The 17,442-nt window shown below is 41.7% G+C and overlaps 1 protein-coding gene across 17 annotated transcripts in view; it reads left to right on the top strand.

Moving 5' to 3' along the window:
* Window positions 1–17,442, top strand: part of dnmt3ab (DNA (cytosine-5-)-methyltransferase 3 alpha b) — a 495,665-nt gene that overhangs the window by 461,858 nt on the left and 16,365 nt on the right. For 14 of the 17 annotated variants that reach the window (XM_067984389.1, XM_067984385.1, XM_067984397.1 and 11 more), the window contains one exon: window positions 4,587–4,656. In XM_067984389.1, coding sequence (XP_067840490.1) covers window positions 4,587–4,656 — 70 coding nt within the window. Of the gene's footprint in view, window positions 1–4,586; window positions 4,657–10,769; window positions 16,273–17,442 lie in introns of those variants that run through there. The other 3 variants (XM_067984394.1, XM_067984393.1, XM_067984396.1) reach the window with 2 other exon arrangements.

The following is a 17,442-nucleotide window of genomic DNA, read 5'->3' as shown; positions in this document are numbered from 1 at the left end:
ATTATATCCCTGCTCTTGTATTCTATACCTCGGCTAATAACGGAGAGCATTCCGTATGCCTTCTTCACAACCTTATCTACCTGTACTGCCACCTTCAGAGACCTGTGCACATGCACTCCAAGGTCTCTCACTTCCTCTACCTCTCTCAATATACGCCCATTTACTGTGTATTCCCTTTTACTCTTTTCCCTCCCTAAGTGCATTACCTCACACTTCTCCGGGTTGAACTCCATTTGCCACTTTTCCACCCACTCCACCAACCCATTCATATCTTCTTGGAGTCTACAGCTATCCTCTTCACTATCAACTACACGGCCAATTTTTGTGTCATCTGCAAATTTGCCAATCATGCCCCCTACATTCAAATCCAAATCATTAATATATGCCACAAACAGCAAGGGACCCAACACTGAGCCCTGTGTCACACCACTGGAAACGGATTTCCATTCGCAAAGACTTTCAGGAGTGAAGTTAGGAAACACTTCTACACGCAAAGGGTGGTTAAAGTTTGGAACTCTCTTCTGCAAACGACAGTTGATGCTAGCTCAATTGTTAATTTTGAATCTGAGATTGATAGATTTTTGTTAACCAAAGGTATTAAGGGATAGGGGGCTAAGGCGGGTATATGGAGTTAGGTCACAGATCAGCCACGATCTCATTGAATGGCGGAACAGGCTCGAGGGGCTAAATGTCCTACTCCTGTTTGTTAATTGTATCCATGTGATTTATATCAATTAGTGTTAATTGTATTGAGGTGATGCGTATCAATTGGGAACTCTCTCGTATCCATTTATAAGAGAGCTGATTTAGTGTGTGGGGTGGTAATGTGAATAAAGGCTTGAAGCAACTGAAGACTAGGCTCTAGTATTCTTCACCACCTGGCTATCCAGTTTGTAACACTGTTCCTATGTTCCTCTGTCCTGGCCTTGCATGGGAACAAATATAATAGACTGATCACTGCATTAGGGATGAGGTCTGAATTGCTTTCCCAATCCAAATCAATCGAAATTGGGACACTTTGGCATTGATATTAACCCCCCCATGGTGGGTAGGGGGGGGTTAACGACTTAAATATGGGGAACGTGTCCCCAAAATGCAGCACACGCGCCTGCCACCTTTTTTACGACAGGGGATGTTGTGGTGTCCGGGTGTCTCGCCATGGAGAGGTGGGAAACTTCATTAACATATTTAAATAGGGCTCCCAAATACGATTTAAAATTCACTACTGCTGCGCGGGTTTCCCGGGTGTCAGGAAACCCGGCAGTGAAAGGGAGGCGGGAGCCACCAGCTTCACAAGGTAGGTGCCCCTTTCAGCACTCCTTGTGGACCAGGAGGAGCAGCCCACCGGCCCACAAGGGAGCCTTTGGCCTTCCCTATGCCAGTCGCAGCCTCTCTCCCTCCAGCCCCGATGGCCGATCTCCCGCTCCAGCCCCGATGGCCGATCTCTCCCTCCAGCCCCGATGGCCGATCTCCCCCTCCAGCCCCGATGGCCGATCTCCCCCTCCAGCCCCGATGGCCGATCTCTCCCTCCAGCCCCGATGGCCGATCTCTCCCTCCATCCCCGATGGCCGATCTCTCCCTCCATCCCCGATGGCCGATCTCTCCCTCCATCCCCGATGGCCGATTTCTCCCTCCATCCCCGATGGCCGATCTCTCCCTCCAGCCCCGATGGCCGATCTCTCCCTCCAGCCCCGATGGTCGATCTCTCCGCCCCTCCTCCCCCACCCCCCACCCCCTCCCCCCCCCAAGCCCTGATTGCCATCCCTCCTCCTGTTTGCAAGGGACCATCCCCAAGGGTCCATGACTGTGGCCTCCTGCCACTGGTTTTCCCTCCCGGCTGCCAGCTAGGCTGTCAATTTGGATGGCTGCCAGGTGAGAAACGGAACAAAAATCTGATAATGAGGTCCTGCCGTTAAGCTCGGCAGGACCACCGCGTCTCCAGCCTTGCCGGGTTCTTCGGACGTTTTCGGCCTCTCCCCGCACCCTCCCTGCCTCCTCGTAAATATCGGGGCCTTTGAATTTCATTCCAAGAAATCTAACCTGAATTTTTGTCTGGTTTGGATCCACATGTTGCTCTTCCTTTTAGGAAATGTCACACAACAGCTGGATGGCACACCACGGTGAATTGTTAGGATACATGTTTATGCCTGTGCTCTTCCAAGTGCTGCATTCCTGATCCAGCTATTTTGCTCTGGAGAAGCGGGAAGGAGAGATCGGGCATTTCCCCATTGGGATGGAGAGAAGGTCAAAGAGAGAACCAAACTGGGCTGTTCTTAGCATTGCCACCTGGCCTCTTGTTAACCAGCCCAGATAGTATTTTGAAATTGCTGCCGGTTGACAGTTTTAACAACCACTATTTCTGACTAAAACGAGCAAGCTAACATCTGTCATGCACCTCCTAGTGGCCGATTCAGGGCAGCCTTTGCAGAAGCCAGGGAGCATCCGCCCTCTTTGGCAGTGAAGATCCTTAGAAAGGAGAATCCAAAGAAAATAACTTGAAAAAGAGGGATTCTCAATTGGACAATTTGCCATTTTTTTACCAATAAGCGCATTTTACATTACCAGTTTGTTAGTAAAGAGCCAAATGTTTACACACTTCATGGGGTTGTCAACTCACTGGGTAGAAGACATACCCAACAGGGAGAAGTAGTTTGGCAGGTAGGAGCAAATATCTATTATTGTGATCTTTGTGCATCTTGTCCCACTTAGTACGTATGAGTATCTTGGGCATTTGACTTTTCTCGTGGTCTACGTGTGTCTACAGTGCCACATTTAGCAGCTTTCATCACTGATTCCTTATACACCAGCAACGTATTTTTATGGATTTGGGATTTGGATAATCTAAGTCAGTCAGGGAGGGATCCATGCAAATTCTGAATTCATGCAAAAATCTCACTTCTAATTTAATCTATCCTTTACCTGACCTTTGACAATGATGGAGGCTAGGGAAATGTGCTGCACTAAAAATGTAAAATTTCTGAGGTAAAAGATGCAATTGTATTTAAAAATAAAATAATTAGGTCTTAACTGAATAGAATAGCTCTTTTAGTAGGTGACTTCATCTAGTCAGATGCTGGTATTAATAGAGCTGGGAAAGACAGCTTTTCATCTGGTTCAAGCTGAACCCAAGTCTGGAATTGAACCAATTAAACATTTTTTTAAAAGTAGTTAGAATGAGACTGGAATCAAAAGTGTCAGATCTTGGTTAAGATGGAGGGGGGTGGGGGGGGGGGGGGGCGGGGGAGGGTGGTCGTGGATACTGTTAGATTCCATGGAAGGATCAGCTAGATGATCAAATAGCCTTCCTCATCTGTGCTTATCTTTATGATCTGGTAGTTCCAAGAGGAAATTATTAGAAATTGGTATGAAATGTAAAATACAGCATTCATCGAATGGTGAATGGTTAAATGTGCTCAGTAGGATTATCTATCTACTTCAAAGAAAAGACGTTTTGCTGCTGGTTATAGAACACAGTAAAAAACAATTTATGTTTGGATATGCTGATGCACATGCCCACATGAAATAAGTCACCAGCTCATAATTTAAAATGCTTTACAAGATTTTTTATTTCTATCCCTTTTACCAATTTTCTCCTCTCCCTATGCCTCTCCTGAAGGCATTGACTCCTTGCTGGGATACAGTTCTGCAGTGCGAAATGCCCTCTGGTATATCACCCAAGAAATCATTCTTCTAGTATGAATGTAGACAATGGGTGTCAGCATCTTTCAACCAAGGAAGCAACACAGCCAAGTCTGATCTCCATCCTCATCCTACATCCATTTTATTAAGAGGTCACTAGATAAGGTCCCTAACCTGGTGACACTGAGGCCAATTGTCATGTCCCTGATGGGAGGAGCTAACTCAGCATGAAGCAGGGATTGAACCTGGGACCTTGGCGCAGCTACTCGCTGCTTGAACCAACTGAGTCAGAATCTTTATTAGATTTTAAGAAACTTCATAAGTCATCTCTTGTTATCAGTCACTGAATTGCTTTCAAAAGTAAATACGCAGCTAGGAACCTGTCCAAATCTATACTCCTAATTTAATTGGGGTTTTAGGGTTGTCCAGCTACATCTTGGCCAATGAGGCAGATGCATCAGTACTTTCACATGGGCTCCAACACCTTCACGATGTAGAAATCAGTTGTAGTGAGATTTCTGTAATTTCAAGTCCTAAGATGACCAGGAATGAGTGGCCATTAAAGCAGAATGCCACTATTATTAACCACATCTCTTGAGGTTTCTGTTTTTCTTGGGTGATCTTAAAATTTTTATTTTCTGTATTTAATTTTTCATTGATAAGCACCATATAAATATGAAGTTTTATTAATTATATAAAAACACAAGATAGCACATAATATTGTGTCATCTAGGAGACATACAATTGAAGCTTATAAAGAGGGCTAAAAGAGTTTGTTGAAGAGGAATTAAGGTCGATAAGAAGCTTTGTTCTTGCCCAGTTACAAACTCTTGGCTTGTGAAGGCAGGAAGGTACTGAATTGTGTTTAGAGTTAATGTCCATCTGTACAATGTAATCAAGTTTAATTCTGATAGTGCCAGACTGATTAACTCTTCTTTTTCTTGTAGACCACTGGTTGCCATGTGTAATGATAAACTTGATCTTCAGACCTGTCTGGAGCACGGCAGGACAGCAAAGGTTAGTGCGAATGATTTTCATAATAGTTTTCTATCCACCATATAATAATGAATCATTGGGGGAGAGCTTACAGAATGTCTCAACAATTGCCATTAGGATAGCTATTCTCAAATGCCAAAAATTGAAAGCACAAGTGGTATTAATTTTTTCTACCTTTTTTAGGTCCCGCTGCCCACAACTATTGCCCAACAGACAGGGAGGGCAAGTGTCCTGTTCGTCTTGCCAGTATCATCTGTATCTGGTTGTTAGGAGATGAGCACAGTGAATCGACCTCCCTCTCTCCCTTTGCAGAAATACCATATATTGATTCACTGGCTGCCTAATGACACATGCAAGCTTTCCTCTCCCTCCCTGTGGGGAATCACAGGCAGGAAACAATCATTCCTATTAAAAACAAAATGACATGGTCAATGGAGTGAAGGGATGTAGGATGGAGCCCACACATTGCTGAATTCACTGCCTCAGCCACAGTGTATTGGGAGGTGCTAAACATAGATGAGGGCCCCGATATTTACTGGGAGGAGATTGGAAAGGTGGGGGAAGATCGGAAAGGCAGGGTTGGGGGGAGATCGGAAAGGCGGGAGGGGAGATTGGAAAGTTGGGGGGAGATCGGAAAGGTGGAGGGGAGATTGGAAAGACGGGGAGGAGATCGGAAAGGCAGGGAGGAGGTCGGAAATGTGGGGTGGGGGAGAGATCAGAAAGGCAGGGTTGGGGGAAAATTGGAAAGATGGGGGGGAGATCGGAATGGTGGGTGGGGGGGAGATCAGAAAGGCAGGGAGGGAGATCGGAAAGGCCGGGGGGGAGATCGGAAAGGCGGGGGGGAGATCGGAATGGCGGAGGGATGATCGGAAAGGTGGGGGGAACGATTGGAAAGGCGGGGGGAGATCGGAAAGGCTGGGGGGGGGGAGATCGGAAAGGCTGGGGGGGGGAGATCGGAAAGGCGGGGAAGATGATCGGAAATTTAAATTTAAAACTGTGGTAAAATTTGAGGCTTGCAGCCTCACTAAAATATTTAAGTTAGGGACTCACCTCTGGCAAGCAGGTTAGTCGCCCACCTCCATTAAAACCGGAAGTTGGAGGTGGGTTGGGGTCGGATTTCCGATTTTTGAAATTTTAACCCCCATCCTGCCCCTCTCCCGCCCATCCTGGGGGGCTAAAATTCCCCCCTAGGTGTCTCTCTCCTTGGCCACAGAGTTGCATGATCCCAAGGGGATCTTGTAAAGGGAAAAAAAATGTGAAGAGGTTGCATACCTTCTTTGCAAAATAGCATATCATCACATAAAGGAAAAATAAATATTTTTTGTTCCTATTTTTCAACCCAAAAGCAAATGTTGTAATCTCATAATGGTCCCAATATTTTCCATTCCAAAATATGCTGTTTTGCAACACTGACTGGAATTCTCAACCAATATCATCTTACACAGTTAATAAACTGAAGGGTGTGTATTAAAGAGAACATATAGGGTTTAATTTTCATTTTCAGCATTCCTGATGCAGATCTTCACATAACCACCTCACTTTCCCCCAAAGATTTTCCATCAATGAATAGTCTTGTCTGTTGAATTGCTGAATTATCCTGTAATCAGAAATGTTTTAAACGCAAGTATCTGTACGTTTACCCGTGTCTTTCAGTCTTCTGTGTTTATGTTTATATCTGCTGGTTAGAAACAGATGTTCTGAGTAGAGCTTTCCTTCTGAGGCATCATGGATTTCTCCTCCATGACATCATGAATAACATCACCTGTTTTCATTCATAATGTCATATCAAAGGAGTTCTACACACTTTGAAAGTCTTCTGTCATGCTGTTACCACCACTTCTATAAGGGTGATGGAGAGCGACTGAGAGACAATAGAAAATATGCTAATATCTCCCTTTATGATTAAATAACAATTCATTAGTATACACTTTCCCTTTAAAAGATGATGTTATAGCAGTTCAAATGTTATCGGTGAGAGAAGCTAAGATCTGATAAAGCTGCGGAATGCTGCTGAAATAGATTGAGATCAAACTTTGTATGAAATTAGAGATTCATATTTCATCACTGGATTGTTATCACTAGTCTGTGTTCCCTTTTGAAACAGACTTATAGTAAGTGATTTAAAAATCTCATATATTTCGCGGCTGCAAATTTTAATCAATTCTGAGCCGAATAAAAAATAAAAATCCTACTTACTGATGTTACTTTAAAGGCAGCCAGTGCATATCAGTGATTTTTGATTTAAACTGATCCAAATAATTTCTGCCCTTTGTTCATGAGGCTAGGATCAAATACCACAGAGCATGCAAGCTGAAACAGGAGAAGTAAGAGCTGAGATCTCATCTAATTCATCCAGTGTCATAGTGTTGCAAAACAGAAAGGAAACTTAGGTTACAGAGTATCTAAATGAGTTCTCTGTAATTTCTTAAATAATGCAGAACAGAAATGTGATAATTTCACTTATAAATCATCTATAAGTCTGTTCCATAAAGGTTCTGTAGGAGATAAAAGAAAAAGACCAGGTTCAGCTTTCAAAATAGCATCTGAAATGAACTGCGTACCATTTGTAAATGTTAAAATGGGTAATAACCAGGAAAAGTTCTAGAGTTTTGGTATGGTTAAGTTGATATGACATGACTAAAAGATATGAGAGAACTAAGCCAAGCCAACCTTGTTAAAGTATTTAAAAATACCTACAAGGGAAAACATTTTGTCAGTAGACATTGTACGACTGTGTAATCTGTCTCTCTAGAGGGGCACCTTTTACATTGTTTATGGGGACATGTTATCCTTTTCTGCGAATCACCATTTCTAGTACCTGGGTGTTTCTCCCCTGTAGAACACAGTGCTGTGCTTTACAACCTTGGGGATCATTTTGAACAACAGTTTAGTCATCCCAAGCAAAAAAACGTATAATTATAGTTATTGGAAGAAATGCATCTGATCCTTTGTAACTTGCTGCAGCTCTTCCCACTGCCCAGGCTGCTTGTTTATACCATTCTTTGGTGTCAGTGTGTATGTATCATCTCTTTTTTTAAAATTCTTCTCAATAACCACTGAGTTTTTGCTAAAATAATAATAAGTTTCCATAAACAAACTGTGAAACCAATCATAGGAAGTGAACATGCACTAAGGTGATCTTCCTTGCCTGGTGTCACCCAATCATGTCTGCTTTACTATTTTGCTGATGAAATATATAGCCTAAGTCACACCAAGGGGTTAATGCTTACCATTGCTAGTACTTACCCTTGGATTTCCTTGTCCTTTAACTTTGCATAACACATCCCCAGTTGTCAAAAAAGAATTAATTGGTATTGAATCATGTGTTACTCCAGGGGAAGGTGTGCTATATTTCCAGTGTCAGCAACCTTAGATTAATATCAGTACACGTTGGTGCCACATTGCAATCCTTTGTTACTGTGAGAATGGATGTTTACAAAACATAATTTTTTTTATGCCACTCTTACTGGTGGTGCACAATAATGACCAATCAGCAGAAAATTTCTGAAAATAAGAAAAGAACTATCCCTGCCCGGTCCAATCACGAATACTAAAAGCATCATCTTTTTAATGTAACGTGATTTGAATCAGTTAGCTGTATTAGCTTTGGTTGCCAAAAACTCCATTCCAGCAGAGAGAGTTTCATTATCTATGGGCTTCAGCTAGTGATGTAAACCATTAACAATAGTTTTTCACAAAAAATGTGGGCATGGCTCTTAACCCATACATGATCAAAATGGCTAAAAACAACCACAAGTAATATCAGGGTTATCTTCTCATGGTGATTTATTTTTTGCCAGTATCAGCTTTTCATCACCTTTAGGTACAGCTTTGTCGCTACTTATTGCAATTAGATATTTGAAGGAGCATTAGCATTGATTCCCTGATTGGGCACTCCCTGCGAGGTTGCAGGACTGCAGACCTCGATTTTCGGTCTATTCATTTAAATGGACAAAAAAGTACAGTTTGCAGCCTGCAATTTCTCAACCAGTTCTCCCCACTAACATTACTCCTCACCAGGAGCACTTAGTCAGGAATTCAGCCCTATTATGTCTTAATTAAAATCACCAAAGTGTCAGTTAATCCCTAACAAATACAAAGTTTTAAAAATGTACTTGTATCTCCTGATTTGTCTATAAATTTATTAAAATCACAAATGTTATTTCTTAATAGCTTAATGAGAAGGGCCAAGTTTGGAAGAATATCATACTTGCTTCTTCCGATGAAGTAGCCTGAATTTCTAGCTCCTAGATCTCCATTTGAATGAACTTCACTTTTTGTACACTGGAAAAAAAATCACATTTTATGTCACAACATGGATGGGCTAAAAGTAGAAGTAAGATTATAAGAAAGCAGTGAAGAAAGCCTGTTTAGCCAAATAAATTCACTCCTACCAAAGATCATGCATAATCTACCAAATCATGGGCCCTATCCCATTAATTTAATCTCCTTAATTTGATCTCCTTAATTTGCAGAAATACTCCCTGATCCTCAAAGGATACCAAGCAATATTTCATCCATCCCAATATCTCCATTTTTCAATCCTTATTTGTTTCCCTCCACACACATTTTCCTTTCCTACCCACACACTCCAGAAACAGAGAACCTTTATGTCCTATGGGCAATTTGATCATGAGTTAATCCAGCTCACTTTTGAAAGAGTTACTCCCTCAACTTCCTGTTTCAATCCTTCCAGTCGAGTTTCCGCCCCTCCCACAGCACCAAAACAGCCCTAACCAAAGTCACGAATGACATTCTCTGCGACATTGGTGCATTATCCCTCCTCTTTCTCATTATTGTTGGCATGGAGTATGCAGTCCTGGTTCCAGGATAACAATTGCATTCATCTTTGTTTAAAATCATCGTAATGTAAACCCAAATTAAAGCACACTACGGGGTAGAAATTTGCCTCGAGCGGTAGTGGAAAACAGGCGGTGTTTCATCGGCCACCTGTTAAACGCTCAGCGCTATATTCAGTTCCATTGACTTCAATGAAACTGAATATCAGGTGAGCGTATAACATGTGCCCGATGAAATATCATCTGTTTTGCGCTACCACCCGAGGCAAATTTCTACCCCTGCTTCTTTAAGGTATGTTAACACTGGAAATGTTTCCTTCCTTCCTCCCCATGAGAACCACTGGGATATGCAGGAGAGTGGACCTGGACAACTCGCCCTCTGATTTTCTCCAGTCCCTCTGGAGAGTTATCTATCCTTCAATTTTTTCTATGTACATTGGGTGACACAAAAATAGGTGCAGCTGCGACAAGGACAGATGTCTCATGAATTTGACCCTGGTGGTTTCTCAGAGTACTAAAAGGTATGGAAAAATTGTACTGCGGTACCAATGGCAAAATCAGAAATTTCCGATAATCTAATACAACCCTGGTTCAAGAAGTGATGGTTATTTTTGCATTTGAAGTTCTGCATACAAGGGATGGAGCTCTAGATGACCACTCTGTCTGGAGAGGCAGGAGAACCGGTGTGTTAAGCTTCACCGCTGGTATTCTGTGCAAAGTTTTTGAATTGATACAGAATATTGAGGTGCAAATGCAGCAGATCTTGTGCTCCTGGCTTAAACGTTGAGTTTTGGCTTGAGCTCTCAACTCTTGTGGGTCTAGGCTGGTCATAATCTTGTAGAGGACTGACAGTCTGGCCACATCCTTCTAATTTTGTGGAGGGTGGACTCTGGTGTGGAGTAAGCCATTCTCATCCTATCCCCTGGTCTGCATGGCTTTGGACTGGACTAAGTCCAGGAACAGGCGATACATTTTGCCTGCAGCCTCCCAAATGGGGCAATAATGTTCCATCACTCGGCAGATATGGGCTTTGTAGAACATTGAAATTGTTGATGGTGACAAATAGGGCTGAGCTTTCTTGAGGATCCCCAGTATGCAAGCTTTCTCACCCATCTTCACCACTTGCTTTCCCCAGTATAGATCAGATATGATTGCAAAACCAAGGAGATACAGAGAGTTTACAGTTGTAGAGTAGAGGTGGGTGGGCTACAGTTAAGCTTTCTTGACAGAGTCATTGACTTGATCTTCTCAGCGTTGAAGGTAACACACCGTTTGTCCGCCCACTGTCCAATTCTGTCTATTCCTGCAGTGATTCAGTCGCTGCTTGTCTTTCAGATGGGGAGTTAACCACTCTGTAGAGGGTTGTGTCATCAGCAAAGAGAACATCACTTTTGATGACATCCACCAGGTCACTGATGAAGACAAGAAATAGAGTGGGGCCAAGCACACTTGCCTGAGGGACCCCTGCGTAGGTGTTGAGATAAGAAGATGAGCATCCAATAACCATGACCTGGTGTTTGCATCTTCTGAGGAAGATTTGTATCCAGTTAAGCAGCTCACCAGATATACCACATGAGGCCATCTTCTCAGTGAGGGAGGGATGCCATACCCTATCGATGGTCGAACAATGTCAAAGGCTACTGCACTCATTTCATACTGGACAACAAGAGAATCACTCCATTTTTGGATCTTGAGGATGAGGGCACCAGGAGTCAACTGCTTTACTCTAAAGTTAAATTATCAACCAGATAGTAGGTTACAATGATTGAGATGTTGTAAAAGCTTCTCATTCACCATGGTTTCCATGAGCTTTTAATACTTTTGCCAGTAGAGATCCTGGCTTGCATTTACTTGGGTCTGACTTTGATCCCTTCTTGTTGATAGGCACTTGGTGCCACCCATTGTTGGCCATGGTGAGGTTGTGAACTTGACATATAGAGAATCATTGACAGGAACCCATGTCTAGCAACACTGTGGCATGGTGCATTTGTGTACCAATGTACTGTGCCACTGAGCCATTATAATGCTTCTGAACATTGGCTCTTGACTTTTCATGTTATATTTTATGATTCATTCAAGAGGATGGGCACTTCATTATAATATGTAAAATGCAGTGAGTTCACAATCTCAGGCATGCTGTCAAAAGAACACACCAACCAGAAGAAAAATGCTTCCACACAAAGTGGACCTTTTCCAATCACTACTGACTCACTCGTGAATAGAACTGTGGATTGGTATGGGAGCTGGTCACCTTTCAGCCCTCTTGGCCAAGGAGCGGTATGTGATGAGAGAAGCAAAGGAGAGGCAAAATTACTTTTTTTTAAAGGGAGAGTTTTTTTTAATCTTGCAGATATTTGCATATGAAGATTTAAAACAAAATACAATGAAGGTTGAATGAAATGTGTTTGCTGCAAGTTTCTGTGGCCATAAACTTAAGAAAATGCCCTCTCTGATTCTGGATTAAATCTAAGCTACTTCAGTTCAATAAAAAAATAAAAAACCTATTCAGTTACACTTCTAAGTCCAATGTAGCCTTTGAAGAAAACAGCAATATTTCATAGACAGTAAGCCAAGCCAAATTGAGCTCACACCCAGCAAAACCAGCCAAGTACATATAAACTTGGATTTAGGGACTAGATTTGCATTAATCCCTAGCACATACTGTACCATACCTAAGTAATCCTCTACAAAGAGACCATTCACGCAGATTGATAATTGGTACACTATTTATGTACTTGCTGTTTAAAATGTCAAATTGAGATGCAGGTGCTCAGCTTTTGTCTTTTCCAACACAGTAGATAAGGGCTCTGAATTTCCTTAAGAGGTCTTTTGGGGGTGGATCTGGCACAGGGCAGAATTTTGCCCACCTTATGGATGTGCCCCTGACCCCTTCTCAAATCCTGGAGTCAGCAGCATTTGAATGTATTGAAAGGATGCCTGCCCCATTAAACCTACAACTAGGACGTCCGCCTCAGGAAATTCAGAGGGCGGGCTGGCCAAGGCATTAGTGGGCTGGTCTGATGAAATTGATGAGAAAACTTTGCTTCCTTTATTCAGTGGGCTGATTTTCATACTACAGTAGCTCGTACAGGCATCCCTGGCACTCAGGGTTACTAAGGACACAAATACAGGAATTACTTCATATATCATTCCTCTGTTTGCATGCACCTGCCTACTTGTGGCAGACGTACCATGCGCTTGCCCATAAATGGACTAGGAATTTTGACAGGGGGAAAATGGGGACTGAACCTGGCATAATCGGGTCCTGCCCCCATTTATGCCTCAGCTAGGTCCTACCTGTCCCAAACATGCCAGAAACAACAAGAAAATTTGGATCTGAAAACTCAACTGTTTTGAAACAATTAAGGAGCATTAGAAATGCTGAAAAACTGGCTTGTTATTGTTTCCTGGATACCATTAGCCCATTGAAGTCTACGGTGGTAAATTTGTGTTCAAACATAAAATATAAAAACAATATATTGTTTAGGTTATTCAGATATTAATGTTTAAAAAGTTGTTCTTTTGTTTTAGGATGGAAAATCATGGCCCACGTGCCTGCGATTTCCCAGCATGCTCGCCCCACTGGGAGCAAGGAGCATGGAATTGGCCCTTATATTTATAGAACGTGAATTTGCTGTATTCAACATTGGGAATTTACTCTCATTCATTTTTCTGGATGTTATATCATGTGAAAATATTCCCAAAATTGGCATAGATTTGGCAGCATGTTATTAAAACTTTCTGCGTATGATGTGGGTTCACCGAAAAGAAAGGGAATAATGATACTGGGTGGTGGGTGTTACCTGTGTTCAAATCATGCCTGGATAGATGAGAAGGAACAGCTTCTAACTAAATGTTACTTAAAAAGTGCTATGTAAAGTGCCGGCAGACTCACATTGATAGGCAGAAATAACGTGTGTAGCCAGGTAAGCTCGGCCGCTAAAGTTCAACCCAATGATGTGCAATTTCAGTATTCTGTTCAGTGCTGAGTTTCAAACCCCACATTCATTTCATGTCCATGCCCTCCTTCAAAATATCACCCATCTCCTTCCCTATCTCACCCCACCGCTTTTGAAACATACATGATGCCTTTGCTACCTTCAGACTATTCCATGTCCTCAGCAACCTCCCAAGCTCCACTGCATGAACTTCAACTCATCCTGAATTTTACAATGCACATCCTATCTTGCACATGGTCCTGCTTACCTGTCAACCCTGTCCCTGTTGAACTCCACTGGCTCCCTGTCCAACATCATGTCAACTTCAAATTCCTTGTTTACAAATCTCTACATAGATCATGCATCCCTACCTCTGCAAATCTCTTCAACCAACATCCCTGCTCACACCCTCCATCTTTCAGCTCTGGTCCACTGTGCTTTCCCTCCTTCTTCCCTATTGTCTATCATTGATGGCAGAAGCTTTACCAATCTTGGCCTCAGACTCTCTCCCTAAACCCTTGCACCTTGCTACATCTTTCCTTACCCTCAAAAGCTTGCTTAAAACTTACTTCTTTGAAGTAACCCCTAATTTGCCTTGTGCTCATACTCAGGCCTGAACCCCAAATGTAGAGTGCTTTGGGACATTTTGTTACATTGAAGTAGGCAAGTTATTTGGTCATTCATCTCATTTCCTTTTTGCTGTGCACAAAGTAGCTGTTGTGTTTGCCTCCATAACAACAGTGACAGCACTTCCAAAAAGTAATTAATTGGTTGTAAAACATTTTGGGATGTGATATGGTGGTATTGTTTCTTTCTTTTACTTATCGCTGGGTGCTTTGTTTTCCTGTAATGCTTATGGCATCACTGTATGTGCAAATATGCTTGTATGATGCTTGATGTATTACATAGAAACAGGAGTAGGCCATCCAGCCCCTCGAGCCAGTTCCACCATTTAATGAGATTATGGCTGATCTGTATCCTAACTCCATTTACCTGCCTTGGCTCCATATCCCTTAATACCCTTGGCTAGCAAAAATCTATCAGTCTTAGATTTCAAATTATTACTTGAGCTAGCATCGACTGCATTTTGTGAGAGAGAGTTTCACACTTCTACCACCCTTTGTGTGAAGAGTGTTTCCTAACTTCTCTTCTAAGTGGCCTGGCTCTTATTTTAAGATTATGTCCCCTTGTCCTAGACGCCCATCAGCGAGAAAAGTTTATCTCTCTCAACCCTGTCAATTCCTCTCAAAATCCTAAAAACCTCAATCAAATCACTTCCTGACCTTCTATAGTCCAGGGAATACAAGCCTACTTTATGTAATCTCTCCTCATAATTTAACCCTTGGAGCCCTGGTAACATTCTGGTGAATTTGCGCTACACTCCAACCAAGGCCAATCTATCCTTTCTACGGTGCAGTACCCAGAACTGTACACAGTACTCCAGATATGGTCTAACCAGGGCTTTGTCTAGCCGTAGCAACATTTCCTCCCCTTTATATTCTAGCCACCTAGATATGAAGGCTAACATTCCATTAGTCTTCTTAATTATTTTTTGTACTGGTCACTACATTTTAGTGATTGGTGTACATGGACTCCTAAATCTCTTTGGAACTCCACTGTTTCTAGTTTTTCACCACTTAAAACATACTCGGATCTATCCTTTTTTGGTCCAAAATGGATAACCTCACACTTACCTGTGGTGAAATCCATCTGCCACAATTTTGCCCACTCATTTAATCTATCATTGTCTCTTTGTAATTTTATGCTACCGTCAACACTATTTACTATGCCACCGATCTTTGTGTCATCAGCAAACTTGGATATATGGCTCTCTATTGTGTTATCTAAATCATTAATAAATATAGTGAATAGTTGAAGCCCCAGCACAGACCCTTGTGGGACACCACTAGTCACTTCCTTCCAATTCAAGTACATACCCATTATCCCTACTCTCTGTCTTCTAACGCCTAACCGGGTCAATAATTTGCTTTAAATTTCAAGAGCTTTAATTTTAGCAAACGGTCTTTTACATGGAACCTTATCGAATGCTTCATGTAAGTCCATATAAACTACATCCATAGACATTCCCCTCTCTACTACTTTAGTTACTGCCTCAAAAACTTAATTAAGTTCGTTAGACTTGTCCTACCCTTTACAAATCCATGTTGTCTCTCCCTAATCAGTTCAAATTTCTCTAAGTGCTCAGTTACACTGTCCTTAATTATAGATTCCAATAATTTCCCCATAACAGATGTTAGTGTAACAGTTCTATAATTTCCTGGTTTCTCATTCACACCTTTCTTAAATAATGGAGCTACATTTGCAACTTTCCAATCTAAAGGGACAATTCCTGAATCAAGGGAGCTTTGGAAGTTTATGGCTAAAGCATCTGCAATTTCCTGACCTACTTACTTTAAAACCCTAGACACATGTTTGCACGTGTGTGCTCTGAATTTAAGAGGAAAGCAGAATGCTTTGTGTGCAGTGAGTAGAACCTGGTTGGTGATAGTGATGTAGAATTATTTATGTTGTCTCTTGCAAGTCAAGCAGACAAGTATAGCATCAGCATCCAAGGATCCTATCTGATCCATGCTGTAGCTGAGCTATTTATATGATATTGCCAGACAAAATGTATCTGGCTTTGATGAACATATATTGTGGAAACATTGATGTCAGAGTTATTAGTGAGTTTTCAAATCCTGAGTCGGGGAGGTATTTGACAGTTCTCTGACACATTGATACATGCAAATAGTTTGATGATGCATACTTTTTGACATCAAGTCAAGTTTACATGCTGGCTATCAATCCTGTTAAAAGTAAAAATCTGTATGTTTATTCCCAGTTTATGATTCTTTTTCATTATGTGCTAAAAAATAAAAACATTGGCCAAATTTATAGAAGCAATGTGCAAGCTTTATTAATAATTTTAGAGGCTTTTTAATTTTTTTGTGTATATATAGGTAATTTTTATTCTTGTAGTCATCAAAGTCAAAGGGAAAGATGAAATTGTTGAGAAAGGAATATTTTTACCACTTTCCACATCAAGCACTCGTGTGGCATGGATTGGATGCAGGAGTAAAGCTCCTTTTATGCTGTCTCATCAATGTGCCTTAACTCCAACCTCAGCAGTGTAGCCCTTGCTGCACCAGTATGAATATTCCTATTTACCACACAAACCCCTCTGAGTGAGATTGACAAATTAGGAGTAGAAATTCCTTTATATACAATTCTTAGCACATTGCTTAACGTGTTTGTGCCAAAGTCCTGTGTGATATATTTTAACTAATTCGTTAATCCGTTTGACATACGAGCAGTTAACAACTTTTTAAAATAACACTAATAAGAATTTGCAAAAAAAATGCTAACCAGCTCATTAAAAAATAGAGGAATTTCAACCTATTTTGTCATGTTGAGGCCTTTTTTGTACTGAGAGTTCACACCCACTAGGAAATGGGTTAGCACGACACAAACGTATTTCACACAGGGCTATTACAGCCAACAGAGAGAGGAAAGTTTCCTCCCACCGTTCTGGGTGGATTCAAAGCCAGCATCCAGAAGTGAAAAGACTGTGTGCCAAACCACAGTGCCACCCTGTTCCACATGGTTTCAGTCTTTTCTTGCAAATTCAGGAATGGAAATTGATATTGTCACTCGATTATATCCGATCTGCTTTTTTGACTGTTGGGAATGATCACAAAACCTCCTCAATCAACAGCTCTTTTGCCATTTGTTGCAGCTTTATCTTCAAGTATTTACAGACTAAAAAATGTCAAATGACCTACTTATAACATTTTGATTGAACCCAGACTAGGGTATAGAATAACGTTCTATTATAGCTTAGTCCAACTGTTAATAATGTTTTATTTGATATTGATTAGTTCTTCAAAACTTCTGATTTTATTCCTTCCCCATTTGTTTTCAGCACACCGCCTGCCCCCATTTAATGCCAATTCCAGTAAACTGTTACCAAAGCTTGGTGGGCTGAAGCCTCCATTTATTTTGATGTGGTTGCCTGCCACTCCAGTTGCCCCATCCCCACTGCGTACGTGATGCTTTTTACTTCATTCTTG

The sequence above is a fragment of the Heptranchias perlo genome, chromosome 5 (genome assembly GCF_035084215.1).
Source record: "Heptranchias perlo isolate sHepPer1 chromosome 5, sHepPer1.hap1, whole genome shotgun sequence".
NCBI lineage: Eukaryota > Metazoa > Chordata > Chondrichthyes > Hexanchiformes > Hexanchidae > Heptranchias > Heptranchias perlo.
This window is presented reverse-complemented; position numbering and strand designations above follow the sequence as displayed.